Raw genomic sequence first — 19946 nt, forward strand, 5'->3', positions numbered from 1 at the left:
GATGAATTCTGCACTGACAAGAAAAGATACAGCAATTTATACCAGCTATAAATCTAGTCCTTCTTCCACACTTTCAAAATGCCATAACAAGTCAGCATATTGAGAAGAATTTTCACAACAGATAAAACTAGATTTTTGCCTGATTCTAGAGAGGAATAATCTATACAAGGATGATGACATCTGTATTTAAAGATGGTATCAGTATTTTTCATGTCTAGACTACACAACACTCACTAAATTAGTCCAAGAAATTTTACACTCCTTAACATTCCCGGTAACTCCTCTCCTCCCCCTACATGCCTTCATACTTTTCTCATTAGTATTTACAAGTGTGTATTTACCTTGCTATTCTTAGGAATAAGACCTAAATATTGTCTGCCAAGCACCCCTCCTAAAGGATCAAAGTTTGGATGACTCTAGTCTATGCATGCAGCTCATCTGTGTTATCATGACCCTATCACATAGTGGAACAAATAAAGAAATAAAACCAATGAACCACTAACATTATGAAAGCCAACCAAACTGGCCATTATCACACCCTGAACATTGTTTCATCTGCATTTCAGCTTGTCCCTAACCCAGCCTAGCAGAAAGAATGCTGACACTGCTGGATGCTTTGTTAGGATCAGTAATTTTCAAGACATGACTGAAAAAAGCCCTGAAAAGCCTTGTCTGGTCTCACTGCCACTCTTGCCACTAAGAGGGAAACTGGACTAGATGAGTGGACTAGAGACCTCTTCAGTCCCCTTAAAGTTACTCTGTGATTCTCTGCCAGTATTTTATGTACAGCCATAGATTTTAACAGCAGCTTGGATGCAAGTCCCTCGAGAAGCATGAGAACTTTTCATGTCCCTGCCTGTCAATCAGATGTTTATTCTGCATGCATGCAAAAACCAGCTAGCTTTCCAAGGTACTCACTCTATTGAGGGACAAACCCATAAACAGTAACCACAGGCAGCCAGGCTGACCTACATCAGATTTTTCTGGTGGGCCTAACACCTTTCAAAGCATACAGCATGGCAAATCTAATAGTGACCTGCAGGAAGACCACTAATTTTTCAACAATAACAACAGCAAGCAAGATGTGCAGTGACAAATGCTGTACTGATAATACTGTGATACCAGATTACAAGAGGCTGCATTTGAATGTGTTTCCTATGCTGAGCCTTTCAAAACAGAGAAACTGCTTACACATTTTGCTGTATTTACTCTTCAGCGAAATCAGCGTTTCCAAGAACACCATTAACTACGCTCCCTTCTGCCCCTTGGATGACCACGCTTTTAGAACAGGCCAGTGAAATTCCAGGGCAGTTTATCAGTCAGTTAATAAGCTGTAATACCTTGACTGCATACCAAGGTTAAATATTTCTGCAGTACTGCTTTTTATAAGGCCCCATCAACATTTCAAGTAAGATAACATTCTTATCTCTATCGAAAAGATATTTTGCAACTTCATCTCATCTATCACACCTAGCATATCTTTATAATAGATCACATTTAGAAACAGTCCTCATACCTCCCATGAACATGCCTTCCACCCTTATTTTTTCACAACGTATTATTTTTCCATGTTTCTGTTTGGTACCTCAATCTAGCAAAACAGGAACCATCCCAGAATTCTGCTGTAATATCTAAGGATGTTATAATCAACGTCATGAAAAAGATATAGATAGGCTGCAGGAGTCATTAACCCAGGCTCACACTTGTTTTTACCATGTATAGTCACACAAATGGCACAGACTGAGTTTTGTTCTGCCCCCTAAAAAAAAGAAAACAATCTAAAAACCTTTCAATTGATCTTCCTTCCTCCAGTCTGGGTGAGCTGATATTTATATTTTCCGTAACATAAAAGACAAAAGCTGCACTGGCCTGCAAATGAATGACTATTTAGCCCTGCCTAATACACTATTCTTAGCAGTTGATGTAAGTAATCACACATGTGGCAACACCCGCATTCAGGTTTCAGAGAATGTGTATCTCCTGCTGACTGCCTGCAGATGTTGCTTTGGAAAGCTATTCACTGAAACAATGGAAGGCATGCAAAAAAGGGTATTATGATATACATATATAATATATATGTGTGTGTATATACATATATATATGCACCACAAGCTACACTACAGCCTTTCTTTGTCTGTCTGATTGAATCAGTTAATGCACTTTCCTATAACATCTTTAGGTTACAGGTCTTGAAATTAGGCCTGCAAATTCTCTTCACACAACCATAAGAGAGTTAAGAATGGCAAGGTTTTTAATGAAGACTCATACATTTCCTTCACATTAGATCACCTAATGGAGGGACAGGGAAGAGAAACAATACTTGTGCTCATATGGCAAGCCTTTCTTCGGGTCAGAGAAACAACAAGCTATTAATGAATCTCAAATTAACCTTCAGTTGTCAAGGCTGCAAGACTATTGCTTCCATGGGACAGAAAACAGCCAAATGCCTACATTCACGCTCACTTTATGCTTTAAAGCATAAAAGCTGGGAGATACAGCAGCACAGATGAGCAGTGCACTGATGTGCTCCTCATAGCTTGCCTACTACAAGGTTATCCACACGGCTCAGCGCAGTGCAAAAAGTAGCTGTAGCTGTTTCTGCTACGACCTAAGTAGTTACTCCATGTGACCAAGCTCAGCAGGCAGAAACAAAAGTTTCAGCCTTCCTAAACTACACGGAATCACAATAAAAACTCCTCTCTTTACCAGCATGGACCAGCTGCAGCCTGACAACACGCTGAAGCGTGACTGCAGTAACTGTAATTCCTCAAACTGCAAGGCATTGTTTATCAACAGTTTTCATCTTTCCTGAGTCAAGTCTGTCTCAGCTAGCTCCCTTCTTCTGTCAGTCACCAGGATACAACATCCTGGTTGTAGCCCATATGGCATCAGTGAAATGACAGCATTTAAATGCTTCCTAGCATTTAAAAACCACTTCCATTACCTCAGGCGCGCCTTAATACTCAAAGCCACAGATACCGCCAGAGGAGCAGTCACCTAAGACTTACAAAGCACTGGAGGTTTCCAGTGTGCAGAGTGATAACAGCCTACATACGTGAACTCTGCCACCGTGCATTAGAAAACTGCTACTGAACAGCAGCTGCTGCCTTCATGCCACATACTGATTGCAGAATGGATAGGAAGGGCCGTAAACCCTCCCGATAGGCAGCACACTTGCTTCCCCGTCAAATTGAAGCAAAGTAACAGCAACGAGTAGGACATACTGCACGTAACAAGCATGCTCACAGCTCTTGGGAGGTGTGTGTCTCAGAAAAGGTAGGCTCTTATGTCACTGCAGACCTAAAAGTATTATAAAATACAGTACTTTGGTGCAGAAGCGCATGTAAAATAAGCAAGGGGGCACAGACACTAGAAGCTCATCTAGCCTTAGTGATATTTCTTCAGAGGTCTTCAGAACTAGAGAGAGACTTAGCAGTAGTAACAAAACAAATGCACCCAAAAAAATCAAAATCATTTGTAATGACAGAAAATTTGCATTGTCCTGCAAAGCACACTTAAAAGCATGACTGGATCTTCTTAGACAATTTATATTACATGTTAAAAAAATGTAAACCAAAGTGATTTCACTGCTTTCATTACAGTAGGAGAGCTATATATTTTTTCCAATATACAAAATAAGTACTTAATACTGATAAAGACTCCTGACACATTTACAGAGTCTATCACCCTCTAAACTGATCTATCCACGCATTGCCTTTGGCTGATTTCATGGCCAGAAGTGCGTTAGCAAAACCAATGACCTCAGATCACCTTTTTTCCAGACTAATACAAAATAGTATTTGGGATATTTTTTCCTGCATTCACTACTATATGGTGAATATTTATACTGAGCTTAAAGTTATGTTATTGAACATGAATATGGAAATTGCTGTGCCAGCTATTCTCGCCACATTACAATTACCCATACTCTGTATTAGCTCAGTTTTAGAGGACAAAAGCAAACACTGCTGCATGCAGATGCACACGTCCACATAAGAGGTGTACCATTAAACACTGCCTAGGCAAGTGCTCTGTATTAAGCTCTAAATTAAAGATTGTCAAAAACAAAAGCCAGCATCACAATGTTTTTGCTGTACTTACTACTGCCTTGTGACAGCAAGCTACTGCTCTGTATATCCAGCACTGAGCCTGCTAATGAAGCACACATGTCAAGACTTGTTTGACTGAAGCATAAAAAATCTCCTCAGTCCCTCCCTTGCCTGTGGTGTGTCTCTGTGTACACACGCACTCACAAACTCTGTCCTATCTTCTCCCTAGAGCATCATACTGCTAATAGGAACATGCTGTGCAATACCAAGCTTCAGTCTGAACACCAAGAAAATCCACTTCCCACTGCTAAATCAATGCCAGATAATCTCTGTAACGAGAACAGCCTATCCAAAACAGTGTAGAGAGGAGGTGTAAAATAATTGGAAGAGTAAGCCAAGCTTAATTAAGCAACACAAATGCAACCGCATGCTGCCCGAAGTGAAAAGAAGACTGAAGTGAAAGTCAGCCTGGAGAAGGCTGGAAAAAGTCAGCTCTGTGTCCAGTGTGCAGGCTGTAAATGTGAATTCACACTTAGTGTTAGATGTGCAGCAGCACCATGTTCTTGTACATGTGCTCTCCTGCTGTTGCAGTGGTATGTCATGAACCTACTGATTCCAAAATGCTGACCAAGCTGAATATGGCCCAAAAGGATTACAGTGTGTTTATGACATACTTCTTCTGAGAAACCCCTATTCTGACATATGCCACAACATTAAGGGGATTTCAAATACAGCTGAGATGGGAGGCTTAAGAAAAGAGGGATGGTAAGGTGTCCAGACAGAGAAGCCACTGCATTATGTTGCACTGGTCTTGCTACATGGACTCACACCATGGGTGAACAGGGACCTTCCACTCTCTGGAGAGAGCAGTCATACAGCAGGTGCCAGGCTGGGCTGCTCACCCAGACCATCCTCATGGAAGCATTTTTAACCCTAACCAGACAGAACTGACACAGCCCTTGCACAGGCTGGGCGCTAGTTATGCTGGGTGACTTCCAGTCATTCACCTAATGGTTCCAGTTCCTCCTTCCCCTCCTTTTCCTCCTCCTCCTCCTCCCAATGGCTTCACCAGCTGTGCAGGCAGCTGGCACCCAGCCACAGATGGATGGAGGCATGGAAGGATGGAGTGATGGAGGGATAGAAGGATCGAGGCATGGAAGGATCGATGGTGGGAGGGAGGGCAGAGCGGACAACCCACCCCAGTCTTCACGGCGGCTCTGCGTCCTTACCGTCTCGGGGTCGTTCTCAAACACCTCCCGGGCCTCCTCCTTGCTGCAGTGCTCCTCCACGCACTCCCTCTCCAGGTGCCCCTGCTTGGTCTCCTCGAAGATCTGGTAGGCTCGCCGATGCCTCTGCCTCAGGAACTGGGCAGCCTCCGGGGCGCGCAGCAGCACGGCTAGGCCGCCGGTCGCCGGGGGTGTGCAGAGGACGAAGAGGAGGAGAGGAGCAGGAGGAAGGAGAGGCAGCAGTGAACAGCTGAGCCTGCCCGGCCGCCTTGGTACCTCCGTCCCCGCACACCAAGCCGCTCCGCCGGGAGCAGCAAGCACACCCCATTCCTGCCCGGGGGTCGCTTCGGTGTCGCTCCGGCCCCTCACACTGGCGACCCCGCAGCCGCACCGGCATTCCCTGCTGCTACAGCCGCCGCCTTCCCGACCGCCGCAACCGTGAAGCTGTTCATCCGCCCCTCAGCACAAACACCGCAGCCCCAGCACCTCCCCAGCCCGCTCTCACACACACACACACGGCGGTGGGGGATGCTCGGGATGCGGCGTGTGCCGCAGGGACGGTTCCCACCCCCTCCCGCGGTACTCACTCTGCGAGGAGTCTGCCGCCAGCAGGACGAGCAGCAGGGCGGCCCCGAGGGGCGCCGAAGGATGCGGCATGGTGCGGCGGCGGCGCCTGGGGCCGGGCCGAGCCGAGCCGAGCCGAGCCGGGCTGGGCCGGGCCGGGCCGGGCCGGTCGCTGGAGGAGCGGAACGGAGCCGAGGGGGGCGGGCGGGCGGCGGCGCGGCTGGGGAGCGCGCTGCTACTGCGGGAGCGCGGCGCCGGGGAGCCCAGCAGGGGAGCCGGGGAGCCGCTCGCCCGTCCTACCCAATCGCTCGCCAAGTCACCGCCACCCAGGGACACACCTCGCGGCGGGGAAGCGCGGCCCCGCGTACCTGCCCGGCCCCCGGGCAAGGCCGTGCTGAGCTGCGGGGCGGAATGCGAGCAGCGGGGCTGATGGGAGGGCAGCCAGCCCCGGGGAGCTGGCGCGAAGGCGGCTGGCTCCCGTACTGCCGGGCTCCTCGCTACAGAGGCAGAAGCTGGCACTAAACCCAACCCAGTGCTGCCTTACGGGAGAAGCTTGGGTCAGGCTGAGAGAGTTGGGGTTGCTCATCCTGGAGACGAGAAGGCTCCGGGGAGAGCTTAGAGCAGCCTTCCAGTACCTAAAGGGGACCTACGAGAAATCTGGAGAGGGACTTTTTGCAAGGGCATGTAGTGACAGCACAAGGAGGAATGGTTTTAAACTGACAGAGGGGAGACTTAGATTAGACATTAGGAAGAAATTCTTTGCTATGAGGGTGGTGAGACACTGGCACAGGTTGCCCAGAGAAGTTGTGGCTGCCCTATCCCTGGAAAGCCCCCAGGATGGGGCTTGGAGCAACCTGGTCTAGTGGAAGGTGTCTCTCCTCGTGGCAGGGGGGTTGGAACTAGGTGATCTTTAAGGTCCCTTCCAGCCCAAACCATTCCGTGATTCTCCCCACACCCCAATGCATATATTTTTCACAACTAAATTTTCAGTTTATTCCAGTATTTTAGGGTAAAATCCTCTGGAAAGATATGGATGTAGTTTACACTAATATGTTGCAAGCCAGCCTTTACCATCCCTTGTCCATGTGTACATGTCAGGACACGTCCAACGTAGAAACCCTGTTAGCTGTTACCCAGCCCTGTATGGTCAGAGCTGCATGTAGACTGCCCATTGCTACCCCTGCTACCTGTACTGCCCTGTGGTGGGTGTGACAGGTAACTCCAGTAACGCCAACTCTATACATTTGTCAAGAAAGCTTTAATGGCATAAGAAAGTTGATGTGACCTCTCATCAAGTCAATTTAGCTCACTAAGCCAACAGAAAAATATTTATTTTTCCTAAAAGTCTTCTGAAATACTCAATTGCCAGTTTAGGATTTGGCTGTTCATACAGATTTTGTATTATCTGCCAACTGTCCTCATGGTATTCAGCTTCTCCTTAAAATTTCTGAAGATGATGAACAGCAGAAATTTTTGTGGGTTCTGGGAACAGCTTTATTGTGTGATCTAGTGATGAATTTCCTTTCTTTTAGACATTTGTTTTATCCTTTTCCTTTCATTCTCCATGAATACACTTTGAGAGCCTATGGTGAGAGACCAGGTCAGAAGTTTTCTGAAATCTAGGTATGTCATCAGAACCATCTTATCTATATTAAAAAAAAAAAAACAAACAGAAAAAAGATTACTTCTTGAAACTGTAATGGGCTTGCAAAACATGGCATCCTACTTGATACGTAACGTTGATTCTTCTCCAATATGTATTCAGTTTACTAATTCTGTTCTTTATTATAGTTTCCAGTAAGTTGCCTGGCACAGACATCAAACACTGATTTGGGTGAGCCCAGAAATCCTTTTAACAGTCACATTTTCCACCTTCCCTTCTTCTGGCACTGCATATAGTATTTAAGGCAGATTTAAGTGATGAGTTGCATAAAGCAAGTCTCATTTTCTTCAGAATTCATAGTTTTATACCATCTGATCTTAGCTATCACAGTGAGGTCTTACAGAACATAACAAAAAAAAAAAAAGACAGGAAAATTAATTCAGGAAACAGTAAAACAACGTTATATGAACTACTTGTACTCTCAGCATGTCCCACTCTAGGCTCGCTTTTGACTTTAAAATAATCTAGGTACAGAGATTTCCAGATGTAAATCTGAACCTGTAGGATTAGATCCCATTGGTTTATAGACACTAATCAGAAACATGCAGCAAGTTTTGAAAGAAGTGATCAAAAATGCCAAAGGTAGCAATTGCCTTTCAGTGTAAACCAGTGCATAGTATGTAGCTGAGCTGCAGAGGTGTAGTGGAAGAAGATGTAACTGAGCAAAGTTCTTTTAGGTTCCTGCAACTAATTACATTTGTAGGTACGAAACTGTAGAATGAAACTTAAATGTATTAAAAAGAGTAAACAGGCCTCACAACTTCATAGTTGAAGGTACTGAGTAATGGAGAAGAGGAAGGGATTCCAAATTGTGCCTTTCCTTCCTTCCAACCACCATTCCTTCAGCAAAGGGCAGTACCGGGGGGTTGTTCTTGATGAATTTTGAAGGACCAGCTTTTCCATGTATTTGTAACGTACTTGTTTGGCGTCAAGGAAAAATTGGTTAGACTTGTGTCCTACAGTTTGTCCCACAGTGCCAAAAGTATCTCAGGTTTTAGGGAGCAGTGGCTGTTTCACATACTCATTCCATGTTCATCTCTTATCATTTTTCCTTCAAAAGTGCTTCAAAGACTACTTTTTTTCTTTTATTTACAAGGAGGGAGGAGTAAAAGGATGCGAGATTACGTCAGGATATTTAAAATATTAAATGATTGTGGATGGCAGCATACTTAACCAGCAAATCCCAGTGAGAGCAAGCAAGCTGATTCCACGATCCTTGACCTGAATGCACTGCAGGCTGGGCACATGCCAAATATGCGCAGCGCATCAAGATCTGTAACTTGCCGCTTAGTTGTGTGAAGTACAATTCACAGCCTGATGCCAGAAAATAAACTGGAGGCTTCAAGGACAGGAAGCTGGGAACAGTTGTAGTCCCCTCTGTGCCTGTCTTGGTTCCAGGTCAATGAGATTTCCTTTCATTAAGCCTCAAAATGGTGACTGAAAATGGCTTTACACACCAGCAAAACCAAATTGTTCATCTGAGCAGCAACACTCCCTCTGCAGCAAGTGGGACAATGTGCAAACTCCTGGGCAGAACACACCAATGTCCTGCTTGTCTGAGAGACTCACTCCAGTAAATGGCACCGAGCAAAAGCACCAGAACTCCTGCCCCAGCCTATAGTACATCTTGGCTCCCTGTTCGTTAAATACCACTGCAGGTCACAGAAGGGATGAAGTGGGGATGGGGGATCAGAAAGTCTGTTTTCTGTGCAATCTGAGTCACCACGATGCAGTTAGCACTGAGGGCCTGGGAGACAGGAAGCCCAACGGGGCTGTTGTCTTCGTCATCACAAGAAGAGGTTGCAGAGAGGAAGGAGAAACTGGAAGAGGTCTTTGCATAGCTGACTCTGCTTTCTACTTCTTATTCCCTTTGGAATGAATGGCTTTCAAAAGAATAGTTTTGCTTCCTCCATTTTGGAAAAGACCCCTGGATCTCTGTGATTGAAACATTAGACTGTAACCGCTTTGTCAGAGAAGCCCTGTTCCTTTGCCATGCACAGTTAAGAATATTACATTTAAGGTATAATAGTTTTCTTGCTTGAGGATAAAGCACCCATCACTAAATGCTTCTATCTCCTTATGTTGCTGTTTGGCATTAAAACTCCGTAGAGGTTGATTTTAAATGAAACATCTTGATTTTTACCCACAGGTGAACAGGCAAAGTAGGGAACTCACAAACTGGAAGCATTGTGAGCAGACAGATTATAAATAACTCTAGGACATCACTGACAGGTAACTTACATCTAAAAAGCAGCACCCCAAATATCTCACTGTCTCCATGCACACACACATGCAAAATCCTTACTAAAACAGTGTATTTTTGAAAAAGAGCTGAGGATTTGCATTTCTGATTCACGCAAAGATGAAAGAGCTCCTGTAGCAATGTGTGGAGCTTCCCTACATGGGTCTAATGAGAAAAGGTATGTGTTCCCAGGCTAAAAAAATTAAGATCTCTTCTTGTCATCAGCAGGAATTGAACCCAGAGTGCAAGACAGGAACCTTTCATGGTACCAGTGCAACCCCTACTGCTTGGGAAACCCATGTAGGGGATCAGGGTGGACCTTCTCCTGAAATGCCACTGACACAGATGAACTAGGGCTTTTTGCACAGCCAGCACTTTCTCTTTTTAAATACGACTGATACTGAAACGCATCAGCTTCACTTAATGTCTGGTTGTAAAGTGAATCAAAATATATCAAAATTATGAAGTTTTTACATTAATGAGAAGAGAAAGCTGAAAGGGTAAAAAGAAATAGGCCACAAGTCTTCAAAGAAGCTTTCAAGGCACTCAGCATAACAATGATGGTCATGCAGTTCTGTTGAAGGATGTTACTAACGTAGGTATGAAACCTCATTCAGAGATACAGGTTGACGTAGAATGAGAACGGTGATGAAAAAGAAGCCATGCTTTAATTCAGGCTATTTTCAGATTCCTAGATAAATAGGAAAAATTACTCTCCCCTCCACTTTTCCAAATATGAATCCTTCCTGGAGCCACACAAACATGTGTCTGTGTTTAGATCAGGTCAATGCTTTTGTTGGAGGATGTGACATTTCATCAAGAGGTCTCCAATAATGCTAATGGCATGTTTCCTCTTATCCAGTATGTTTTGTTTGAACATTTTCTAATAAAAACAAACACAGAAAAGGCCCCCTTACACTGCTTAACTCTTTTTAAAATTAGCATCTATTGACTCAAGCAGAAAAGAGTTAACTTTGAAAATATGCTTAATTTTAGTGGAGGAAGAAATGGATGAGAAGAATAAGCAAATGTAGATTAGAGAGAGAAAAAAAGACTTAGATGAAGAAGTGGAACTGGACGGCATGGAGAGAGATGCAGAAGAAAAGTACTCTGTAACCAGTATCTCTCTTCAGTAATGGATCCAAACCCCATTTTCTGACATGGATGCATTATGGTGGAGGAAGAAAAAGAGAAAGGCTCCTTGTCCTGCAGGTGCTAGCCATGACCATGGCCATATGCTGGACAGAATGACAGTAGGAATAACCTTTGCAAGAACCATTTTTTCCTCAGAGCTGTTGGTTTGCCTGCTGAATGCTTCTCTGCAACTAACTAAATCTTGCGTTGAAGCAAGTATGTACCAACATTTAAGCATCTGTTTCTTTTCTCTGCTGTCCTCATCCCACTGGGAGGGTGCTGAGTTAAAATATGGAATATTTTGTGATGAAGAAACTACATCAACCTGTCCAATTGTTGGGAAAGTGTCAAGAGAAAAGGTGACATCAACATACTGAGCCCATTTCTGACTTACACCCAAGGGGCTTTGAGCAACCTGATCTTTAGACTGAATATAAGGAGGAAGTTCCTTACTGTAAGGGTGGTGAGGCACTGGAATGTTCCATCCCTGGCGGTGTTCAAGGCCAGGTTGGGCAAAGCCTTGAGTGACATGGTTTGGTGGGAGGTGTCCCTGCCCATGGCAGGGGGATGGAAGTTGATGTTCTTAAGGTCCTTTCCAACTCTAACTATTCGATGATTCTATGCTATGATTCTAATGGAAGGTGTCCCTGCCCATGGCAGGGGGTTGGAACTGGGTGATCTTTAAGGTTCCTTCCAACCCAAACCATTCTATTATTCTGTGACAAGAGTTCAACATGCCTGAATTCCAAACCAGGCTCTCTGAATATGAATGAACTTTGGAGTGAGGTAAGATATTTCATAAATATTGCTAGTGGATGTGGTTTGTGTTGTATTAGGCCAGCTAATATACTATGTATGAGGTCATCGTGGTTTCTATTCCTATGCATTCCACATGTGCTTGTTTTCTAGGGTATTTTTAGGTACTTGAATAAAGGCTAAAATAAATCTAAATAAATTCAAGGGTGGAATGAGGAGTAAAAGAACATCGCAGCAAAACAGTAATAACAAATATAAGCCCCTACAGTGAGCTTACAAAGCTGCACAAGTGATAACATAAACACCAAGTTGGCAGGTGGGCTTGCTGAGAGATCACATGAGTGTGAGCCGTGTGTTGGAGGCAGGAGGGAATGTACTGATGCCCGTTACAGGCTTTGAAATGGACTTCTTAGTGGAAGAACATGATGTATTCTTTATTGTGCTCATTAACTCAAAGCAATAAACATGTAACTTAAAAATTGCATATTTAGACAAGCATTGGCTTGTTGGAAGTCAGTGGCTAAACTCCCAGCTATATAACACAATATAATGGGATGGTGAGAGAGAAAACCAGTTTTCATGAGATACAGCTCTTGCAAATGCCCTGAGCTCTTAGAGGGGAGCCCACACTGCAGCAGCCTCTGTGCATCAATCTGGGTGTGGAGGAAGGGAGAAGAGCCGTCACTGCAGAGCAGTTCCCAAACCCTGGCCCCTGGGGCAACTGCTGGTGGTTGGAAAGAGTTGCCTGGTAACAAGGAGCTGCCTTCTTCTCATTTCCAGCTGTTAAATTGCATTGAAAGGAGCTGAATAATACTAGAATAGAAACCTAGCTTATTGTCAGGTTTAATATAACAGAACAGGAGCCATTACAGAGCCATCTGTAAATGGTTCAGCAGGATAACATAGCTCCTTACTGGCAAAGCAAGCAAAACTGTTTTCAACCTTTTGCCACAAAGACCGTTTCTCCTGTGGATGTGTTTGATTTGAAGCAGGTGGAAAAGCTGGTAAACACTTGCGCTGATCAGTGCCGCAACGCTTATTAGCAGCAGGAAATACTGCCCTCCTTGCTGAAGCCAACTGGATCCATTCTTTTATTGTCCTTAATTAAACAAAAAGGAGTAACATAAGTAAAAATTTCACAACTGTGAAGAGCCTTAAATGGAAGTCAGTCATTATTTCCAAAATATGTGCACGCACACCCCCGGCCTCCTGTTTGTGTGTATACAGGGGTATATAGACTCAGTGGCTGAAAATGTGTTTACTAAATGTGGTGAGGGTGACATTTTGCCCTCTGGACTACATTTTTATTATTTTGTATTCGAAGGAGACAAGTCTTTGCAGCAGAGTCCTAGCAGGTCTGCGGTACAAAATGAAAACAGGGGTTTCTGTAATCTTTTATTGATTAGCTCCTTGTTCTGACAAGGTTTGTCAGTGCAATGCTATAACCTCCAGCAAGCATGAAGGATGGAGAAAAGGTAATAGCGCAGGGGATTGTACCACAGCAGGACAAGAAACAGACATAACCAAGACATTGAAAAGTCATTTTTAGAAAGTTCACGCAAAGATGTATGTTAAAATATAAAAATACAGATTTTATTTTTTGAATGGAAAATAGAATATGTGATGTGCTGGTTTCTCCATCCAAATTGGAATATGCATATTTGTATTTTGTTAACAATAATATTAAAAGCAAAAGTTCTAAGTTGGATTCTAAAACAGAAGGTATATTCTGTTTCGGTTTTGCTCTTTGGGGGCGGGCAGAGGGAGGGAAAAGGGAAATTCTAGCTGTCCAGTTTGGAAGGGAATGAGAAGCAAATGAGGGCTGTTAACACCTTTGTGGGAGACAAAGAAAAATGGAAATGGTGGTCAGGCCAAGCAAATGGTTATCCCACTGTAAGCTTGCCATCGTTGCAGGAAGGAGTTTCCAGATGTCACACTGTTGAGCAGCCTGTGATTGACTGCCATGAAATTTCCATCTCCCAAAGCCGGAGGAAAGAGGAAAGCCTGCAAAAACCCAAAGCAGCAAACTAAAAAGTGTTGTGAAGAACAGGGGATGGCTCACATGTCCTGGGAACAAAAGGTAGTATTGATGTGGTCTTGGGTGTGGGAGGCAGCCCAACAAAGAGCTGCTCATGGAGTCTGTGTCCGCTCTTTCAGGGGGTGCTGGCAACAGAAAGAAAACAAGATCTGGTTTGGTTTAAATTAAAAGAAGTCAGTTTAGTATGCTGGATTTGGCTGGGATAGAGTTAATTTTCATCATAACAGCTAGTATGGGGCTATGCTTTGGATTTGTGCTGGAAACTGCTGGTTGCTGCTGAGCAGTGCTTACACAGAGTCAAGGCCTTTTCTGCATCTCACCCCACCAGTGAGCAGGATAGGGGTGCACAAGAGGTTGGGAGGGGACAGCCAGGACAGCTGACCCCAGCTGACCAGAGGGATATTCCAGACCATACGGTGTCATGCTCAGCATCTATAGCCGGGGGAAGAAGAAGGAAAAGCGGGATGTTTGGAGTGATGGTGTTTGTCAAACCGAGTCACTGTTATGTGTGATGGAGCCCTGCTGTCCTGGAGATGGCTGAACCTGCCTGCCAATGGGAAGTGGTGAATGAATTCCTTGTTTTGCTTTGCTCACATGCATGACTTTTGCTTTACCTATTAAGCTGTCTCTATCTCAACCTATGAGGTCTCTCATTTTTACTCTTCCAATTTTCTCTCCCTCCCATCCCACCAGGGAGGAGTGAGAGGCTGTGTGGGACTGAGCTGCCAGCTGGGGTTAAACCATGACATTCAGTAACATGCTATATTAACCAGGAAATTAGGGAAAGAGAGGGATGTCCTAGGTGAAGCATCTCTTCCCTTTTCAGTTACAGATTGCTTTAAAAGATATGGTAATGTGAGAGCACATTGCTAGTGAAAGCTGGTTTTGAGACTGTTTTGTGCTATGTTCATCCAATACCAAAACTTTCTAACACTGGTACTTAAAATGGGCAAAAAATACATTGTCAAGAAAACACATTTCCTGGATGTGCAAGGTAGTCTTCAGACAAATGTATCACTGCTCTTCTCTGTAAGAAATCTTTGTGCTCTAGGAAGACAGTGATATTGTGAAAAGAAAAAACAGGAGAAAGACACAAAAATAAGGAGTCTGCACCTCCATCCATAGATGCATGCAACTGTGCACAATTATATATCTCCATATCCACAAATATTTTACCATAGAATCATAGAACAGTTGGGGTTGGAAGTGACCTCTAAAGGTCATCTAGTCCAACCAACCCCCCTGCAATGAAATGGGATATCTCCAACTAAATAGGTTGTTCAGAACCACATCACACCTGACCTTCAATGTTGCCAGGGATGGGCCATGTCCCAGCATTCTACAAACATGAATCAGTTAAGCTTTTCTGAGACAGGAAGGTATTATTCCTGTTTACAGACTAGAAAGCTGAAGCCTCAAGGTGAGGAAGTTCAAAAGTAAAACCCGGGAAGAGGTGGAATTTGCTTTATTTAAGGCCAAGGTGGGTTTTTTATGTGCGAGGTTTACAATACCATGTTTTCTTCCTAGCATTTGACTTGATTTCAAAATTCCATGGCAAAGAGAGAAAAATAATGGGGTAGAATAGTGTACAAGTAAAAGGAGAGAATTATTGTTTCCTTTTAAGCTGAGAAAGAGAAAATCTTTTCCCCATCTTAGCTTGTATCAGAGTAATAATTAAGAAATGAAGGTCAGATTCTTCAGAAAGCAGTGTATTTTTGCTTTCTGACTGCCAGCTGGGTCTGCAAGCTGTACCACAGGAAGAGGTGAATAAGCATTTGAGAAAACCTCTGAATGAATTGCACTCAGATCACAATAATAAAGTCCCTTCTTTGATCTTAAGGGCTGGAACCAGAAAAATAATGTTCTGAAAGACCCAGTTCAGCACCACTACATTTTGGTATCAGCAGATCAGGGCTCCACATAAATCACAGCAGCAACACCCCTTCAAAAGGAATAAAGAGGGCAAAGATGGTCTGGAGGGGCAATAACTCCTTTTAGAGTGGTGCAAGGGGCAGATCTATCCATCCCACCTCAGGACATGGGCTGGGGCATTCTTCAGCCTGTGTTCCTGACCCCTTGCCCCTGAAGAACACACCCTCACTTCCTATAAGCAACACTAGGATGCAGTAGAGGTGATGGAGGAGGGAACTGTGATACTGTGGCATACAGAGAGGACACTCAGCAGGGAATAGGATATCTCTTATGTTAGCCTCTTCTATTTTATCCAGTGACTGTATTTTGTATGCAGGACCCAGCCTAATACTGCATACTGGGCTCTGCTGCAGATTCTTGGCTAGATTTACTCATAAATGACTTGCACTGACTCCAAAGGAAACCCGGTCACCCAGTGGTTGCCCTTTGTCTATAATCACTTTGCTTTCATCTACGTTTTGGCACCAGTTGCACCAGGAAGAGGCACATAATTATTGTTTGCTTCTAAGTTATTCAACCAGAAATTCAAATTTTAAGTCCCCAAAATTACACATTGGTTATAACTAAGAAAAAAAAATAATCACATATACTTTTAAGTAGCCAGTGTTAAGCAGAGTACTCCTGAGTAATTCAAACCTATCACAAGAAAAATGCCTCAATATCTGAAAAAAAAAAAAAAGAACTTAAAAAACTTCAGTTGTTTCTTGGGTGGAAAATTGAGTTCTGCTCTTTTCTTATTAAATTTTTCTAGTTCTTGTTTTTATTGTGTGCATTGTTTATACATTGTGCTCTACAAATATTTTATTACATAAATGTTTGTATTGAGGGAGGGAGGAAAGGGTGGGAAAAAAAAAACAACAACAAATAAATCCAGCCTATTTGAGGCTTTTGGTGTGTACGTATACTCCAGAGAAGATCCTCACAGCGTGGCTTACTGTATGCCATAAGTATTTGCTGCCTGGAAACGTAGCTCAGCTTCCATGCTACCATCAACTGTGTCAAAACTAGCAATCTTTGATATGTTCATCGCTTGTGCAGACACTAGTTCTTAGGGTAGGTGCAGTAAATTCATCAGCAATGCACATTTTTGGGGTGAAGCTTGCTAAGTCCCACATGCAGTATCTTGAAAGCCAGGGACTTGCTGCTTGTGGGCTGTAGGATGGAGCTACACACCATCAGCAGAGGAGCTCCCCTCACTGTGCAATGTAGTGGGGTTATAGCAAGGCCAGCAAGAGCTTTTCAAGGTGCTTGGTGGGAGATGAAAGGGAATACTCTGTAGGGCAGCTGCCCTGTGTCTCCCACAGGCAGTGCCACACTCCAGCCTTCAGGCAGTAAAGGGTTCATAAGGTCAAAGCTTTGAGTTAGATGCAAAAAGTAAAGTTATGAAGCTGTGGCAACATCATTGGTGTGACTCCAATGGCATGCTGGTTAACACATTAACACATGTGAGTTCATGCGTGGTCCCATGTGCGTATGTCCTGAATAGCTATATATATTCATTGCACATGGTGAAAATAACTGCCCTCTGTGGTGCTTAGGGTTTCTTGGTTCAAGGTGCTCGGCTGTGTCCGTATGCAGAGCACTGAGCAGGGAGTGATAAAACCTGACCCCAGAACCACTGCAAGCAGTAACACCCACTTATCTGGGGGAGCAGTGGCATCCATCCTCAGCAGTCCTCTCCTTCCCTCTCTCCCTGTGTACTGAGGTATCTTCTGAGTGACCCTTACAACCTGATACCCACCAATGGGAGCAGCAGAGAAGCTGCAGCACAAACCATTCCCATGGAAGGTTCCTTCACTCCAATCCTCTCTCCTCATCCCTTGCCAAGCCAAGGGATCAGTGCCCCTATCCCACTCCCTGGGAGGGACATGGAAACTCCTCTGACCCCTGCCAGTTGCAAGGGGGATGCTCAACTCCTCTTGCTGTGCCTGGGAATGCTGTCTCCTACCCAAAAGGGCACCTTCCAGGCGTGCTCCCTTTTTCCTCTCCTGTGCTCAACTTTATACATTGCTATAGCATTGTGCAGGTTCCAATAGGGGCAGAAAAGCATATTGCAAAGGCTCGTTTTTTTCTCTGGAAAGGTAGAAAGCTAATGCAAATGAAATTTACAGTGGATTTTGATATGTGCAGCTTGGTGCTTATCAGCTCTATTGTACATGAGGGAAAAAAATGGCAGACTGTTCTCTTTGCCCTACATGGGGTTTATCAAGCCAAGCTGTGAAACTGTGTTACAGTCATATATAACTGGGGCCCTTGCATTTCCAGAAGTAAATTGAGCTTTCTGGCCAAATTAAAGAAAGTGGAGAATTGCCAAAGAAAACATTTTTCTCCAGTTTAGCTTATCTGATGTTACCAGCATCTAGTGATACTTTATTGTAGCAAGTTATTTCCTCTTAAACATGGAAGCAGGAGCAAGTATGGATAAACAATGCATGCGGCCAAACCCCAAGCATTTAACTATTTTAGCTTACCGTGGTGGGAAGCAGGGGCGGAGGGGGAAGAGATAAAATTAGGTACTCCTCAAAGAGCCCAACTACTGCTTTCTGTGCTGGAATTGCTTCAATGAGAGAAGAAAGCCTGAAACACACAGTAAGTGGCTGTTCTAGAGCCCAGGTCTGTTGCAAAACATAGGCACCGTGTGGGGCTGGGATGATGACTTGGAAAGGCAAACCTTGTATCTCATGTCTTGGAAAATGCACAGGAGGAAGCAAATACCTCACCTAACTTTAGAAGTGTCTGGAGCAGATGTTTGTGACTGATCCACTCACCCCAGGCTTTCCCCAGGGCAAGCAGAGGTATGTAGATGCCTTTAGGGGCACGGCTCATCTGAGCTATTTCAGATGTCTGCTTTGGGTTTAAATGATTCACACCCTGAATACATACTCATCAGTTTAAAAAAGATTACTCCATAGTGAATGTCTGTGTCATAAACATTGATATTTCATCAAAAGAGCCCATAGGTCAGCATAAGACTTCCTCATGGCAGTTGCCATCAGCCACCATCTTTGGCCACTGGAAGCTGCATGGCTCTGGCCACCCAAGTGGCAAAGGGAGGAACTGGAGACCAGAAATATTCCTTCCTATGAATGAGATACTAACCTCCAAAGCAAACATGTGAACTTGCACTGCGGCAAACAGGAGTGTCAAGAATTATCTCCACAGATAACGGGGTTTCACAGTTACTTATCCCTCCATCCTCCAATCCTACAGTTGAAGTATTTAGAAAATTCCAGTGCATTCCAGGCCAGGAGCCTCTGAGCAAAACAGCATCTACAGAAAAATTTAGAAGAGAAATTATATGGTACAGTGTTACTCACTGCTCCTATAAACCAGTGTTTAGCCCAACAGCTCTGATACAGAGCTGTTTCTTAGGAGCTAAGTGCCCCTAACACATGAGGACACTGGGAGATGACAACCACTCGAGAATGAGGAGGGAGGGCAGATGCTGATCCTCCCCACCAAGGAGGCCATGGCCAGTCTTGTTTGATTTACAATTGCTTGAAAATCTTGTTGGTTAATTATGATTTAGTGTGATGCATGCACGGTGAATTATGTGGGCTTATGAAAGGAAAGCTTTGGCTGAGTGTCTGGAACAAGGTCTGGGTTATGAAATCTCTGTGTGGTGGAGCAATGATGGCTCAGCCAGCCTTCAGGGTTGGCTCAGGTAAGGCTGTGTCAGCACCCTGCCACTCATCCCATTGCCTGGAGAGTGACCCTGTACGCCATTTCCTCACTATTCCAGCGGGTCTTCTTTGAATGTAAAAATGTACTTTGACATGTTCAGTTCCAACTCCTGCCTATACTTTTTCAGTTGAGTTGGGCAGGGTGAAGCACAGCCTGTTCTGATAACATATACTGATTCATAAACTAGACGTCCATTGGCACAGCAGCAAAAAATGTGTTTGCTAACTCTTATGCACATCAAATAGGTGCTAATGGCAAAATCACACTCTGCAGAAGGCCCCAGGGAACATAAAGGCTGGACAGAGGGCTGTAGAGTCTTTGCATTCCCTGCCAGCAATCCTTGGACATCATCCAAAATTACCTGTGGCTTCTCGGGTGTAGTTCAATTGGAATTAAGAACTAGCAAGAGAAGCACTTATAAACATCTATGTATATGTAGAGATAGAAAAGCAACATAGAGAAGACTGTATTTTGGTAGCCTACAAGTGTAAGGGAACATTACCTCGACACGCTTGTGAGGCGGGCAGATGCCAACCTCATGAAGTTTAACCATGCCAAGTGCAAGGTCCTGCACCTGGGTCAGAGCAATCCCAGGCACAGCTACAGGTTGGGCAGAGAAGAGATTCAGAGCAGCCCTGCCGAGAAGGACTTGGGGGTG

At 44.3% G+C, this 19946-nt stretch overlaps 1 protein-coding gene across 2 annotated transcripts in view; it reads right to left on the reverse strand.

Moving 5' to 3' along the window:
• GAS6 (growth arrest specific 6) overlaps positions 1–6298 on the reverse strand; it is a 40393-nt gene extending 34095 nt beyond the window's left edge. Inside the window, exons 1-2 of one of the 2 annotated variants that reach the window (XM_057422290.1) lie at positions 5863–6298; positions 5279–5445 (exon numbers count right to left, since the gene is read on the reverse strand). In XM_057422290.1, coding sequence (XP_057278273.1) covers positions 5279–5445; positions 5863–5932 — 237 coding nt within the window. In that variant the 5' untranslated portion in view covers positions 5933–6298. The remainder of the gene's footprint in view (positions 1–5278; positions 5446–5862) is intronic. The other variant, XM_057422288.1, reaches the window with a different exon arrangement.
• Between the last annotated feature and the right edge of the window lie 13648 nt (positions 6299–19946).

This window comes from Pezoporus wallicus, unplaced genomic scaffold (assembly GCF_028554395.1).
Source record: "Pezoporus wallicus isolate ANWC-B61680 ecotype Strahan unplaced genomic scaffold, APGP_CSIRO_Pwel_v1 contig_5785, whole genome shotgun sequence".
In the NCBI taxonomy this organism is placed as follows: Eukaryota; Metazoa; Chordata; class Aves; order Psittaciformes; family Psittacidae; genus Pezoporus; species Pezoporus wallicus.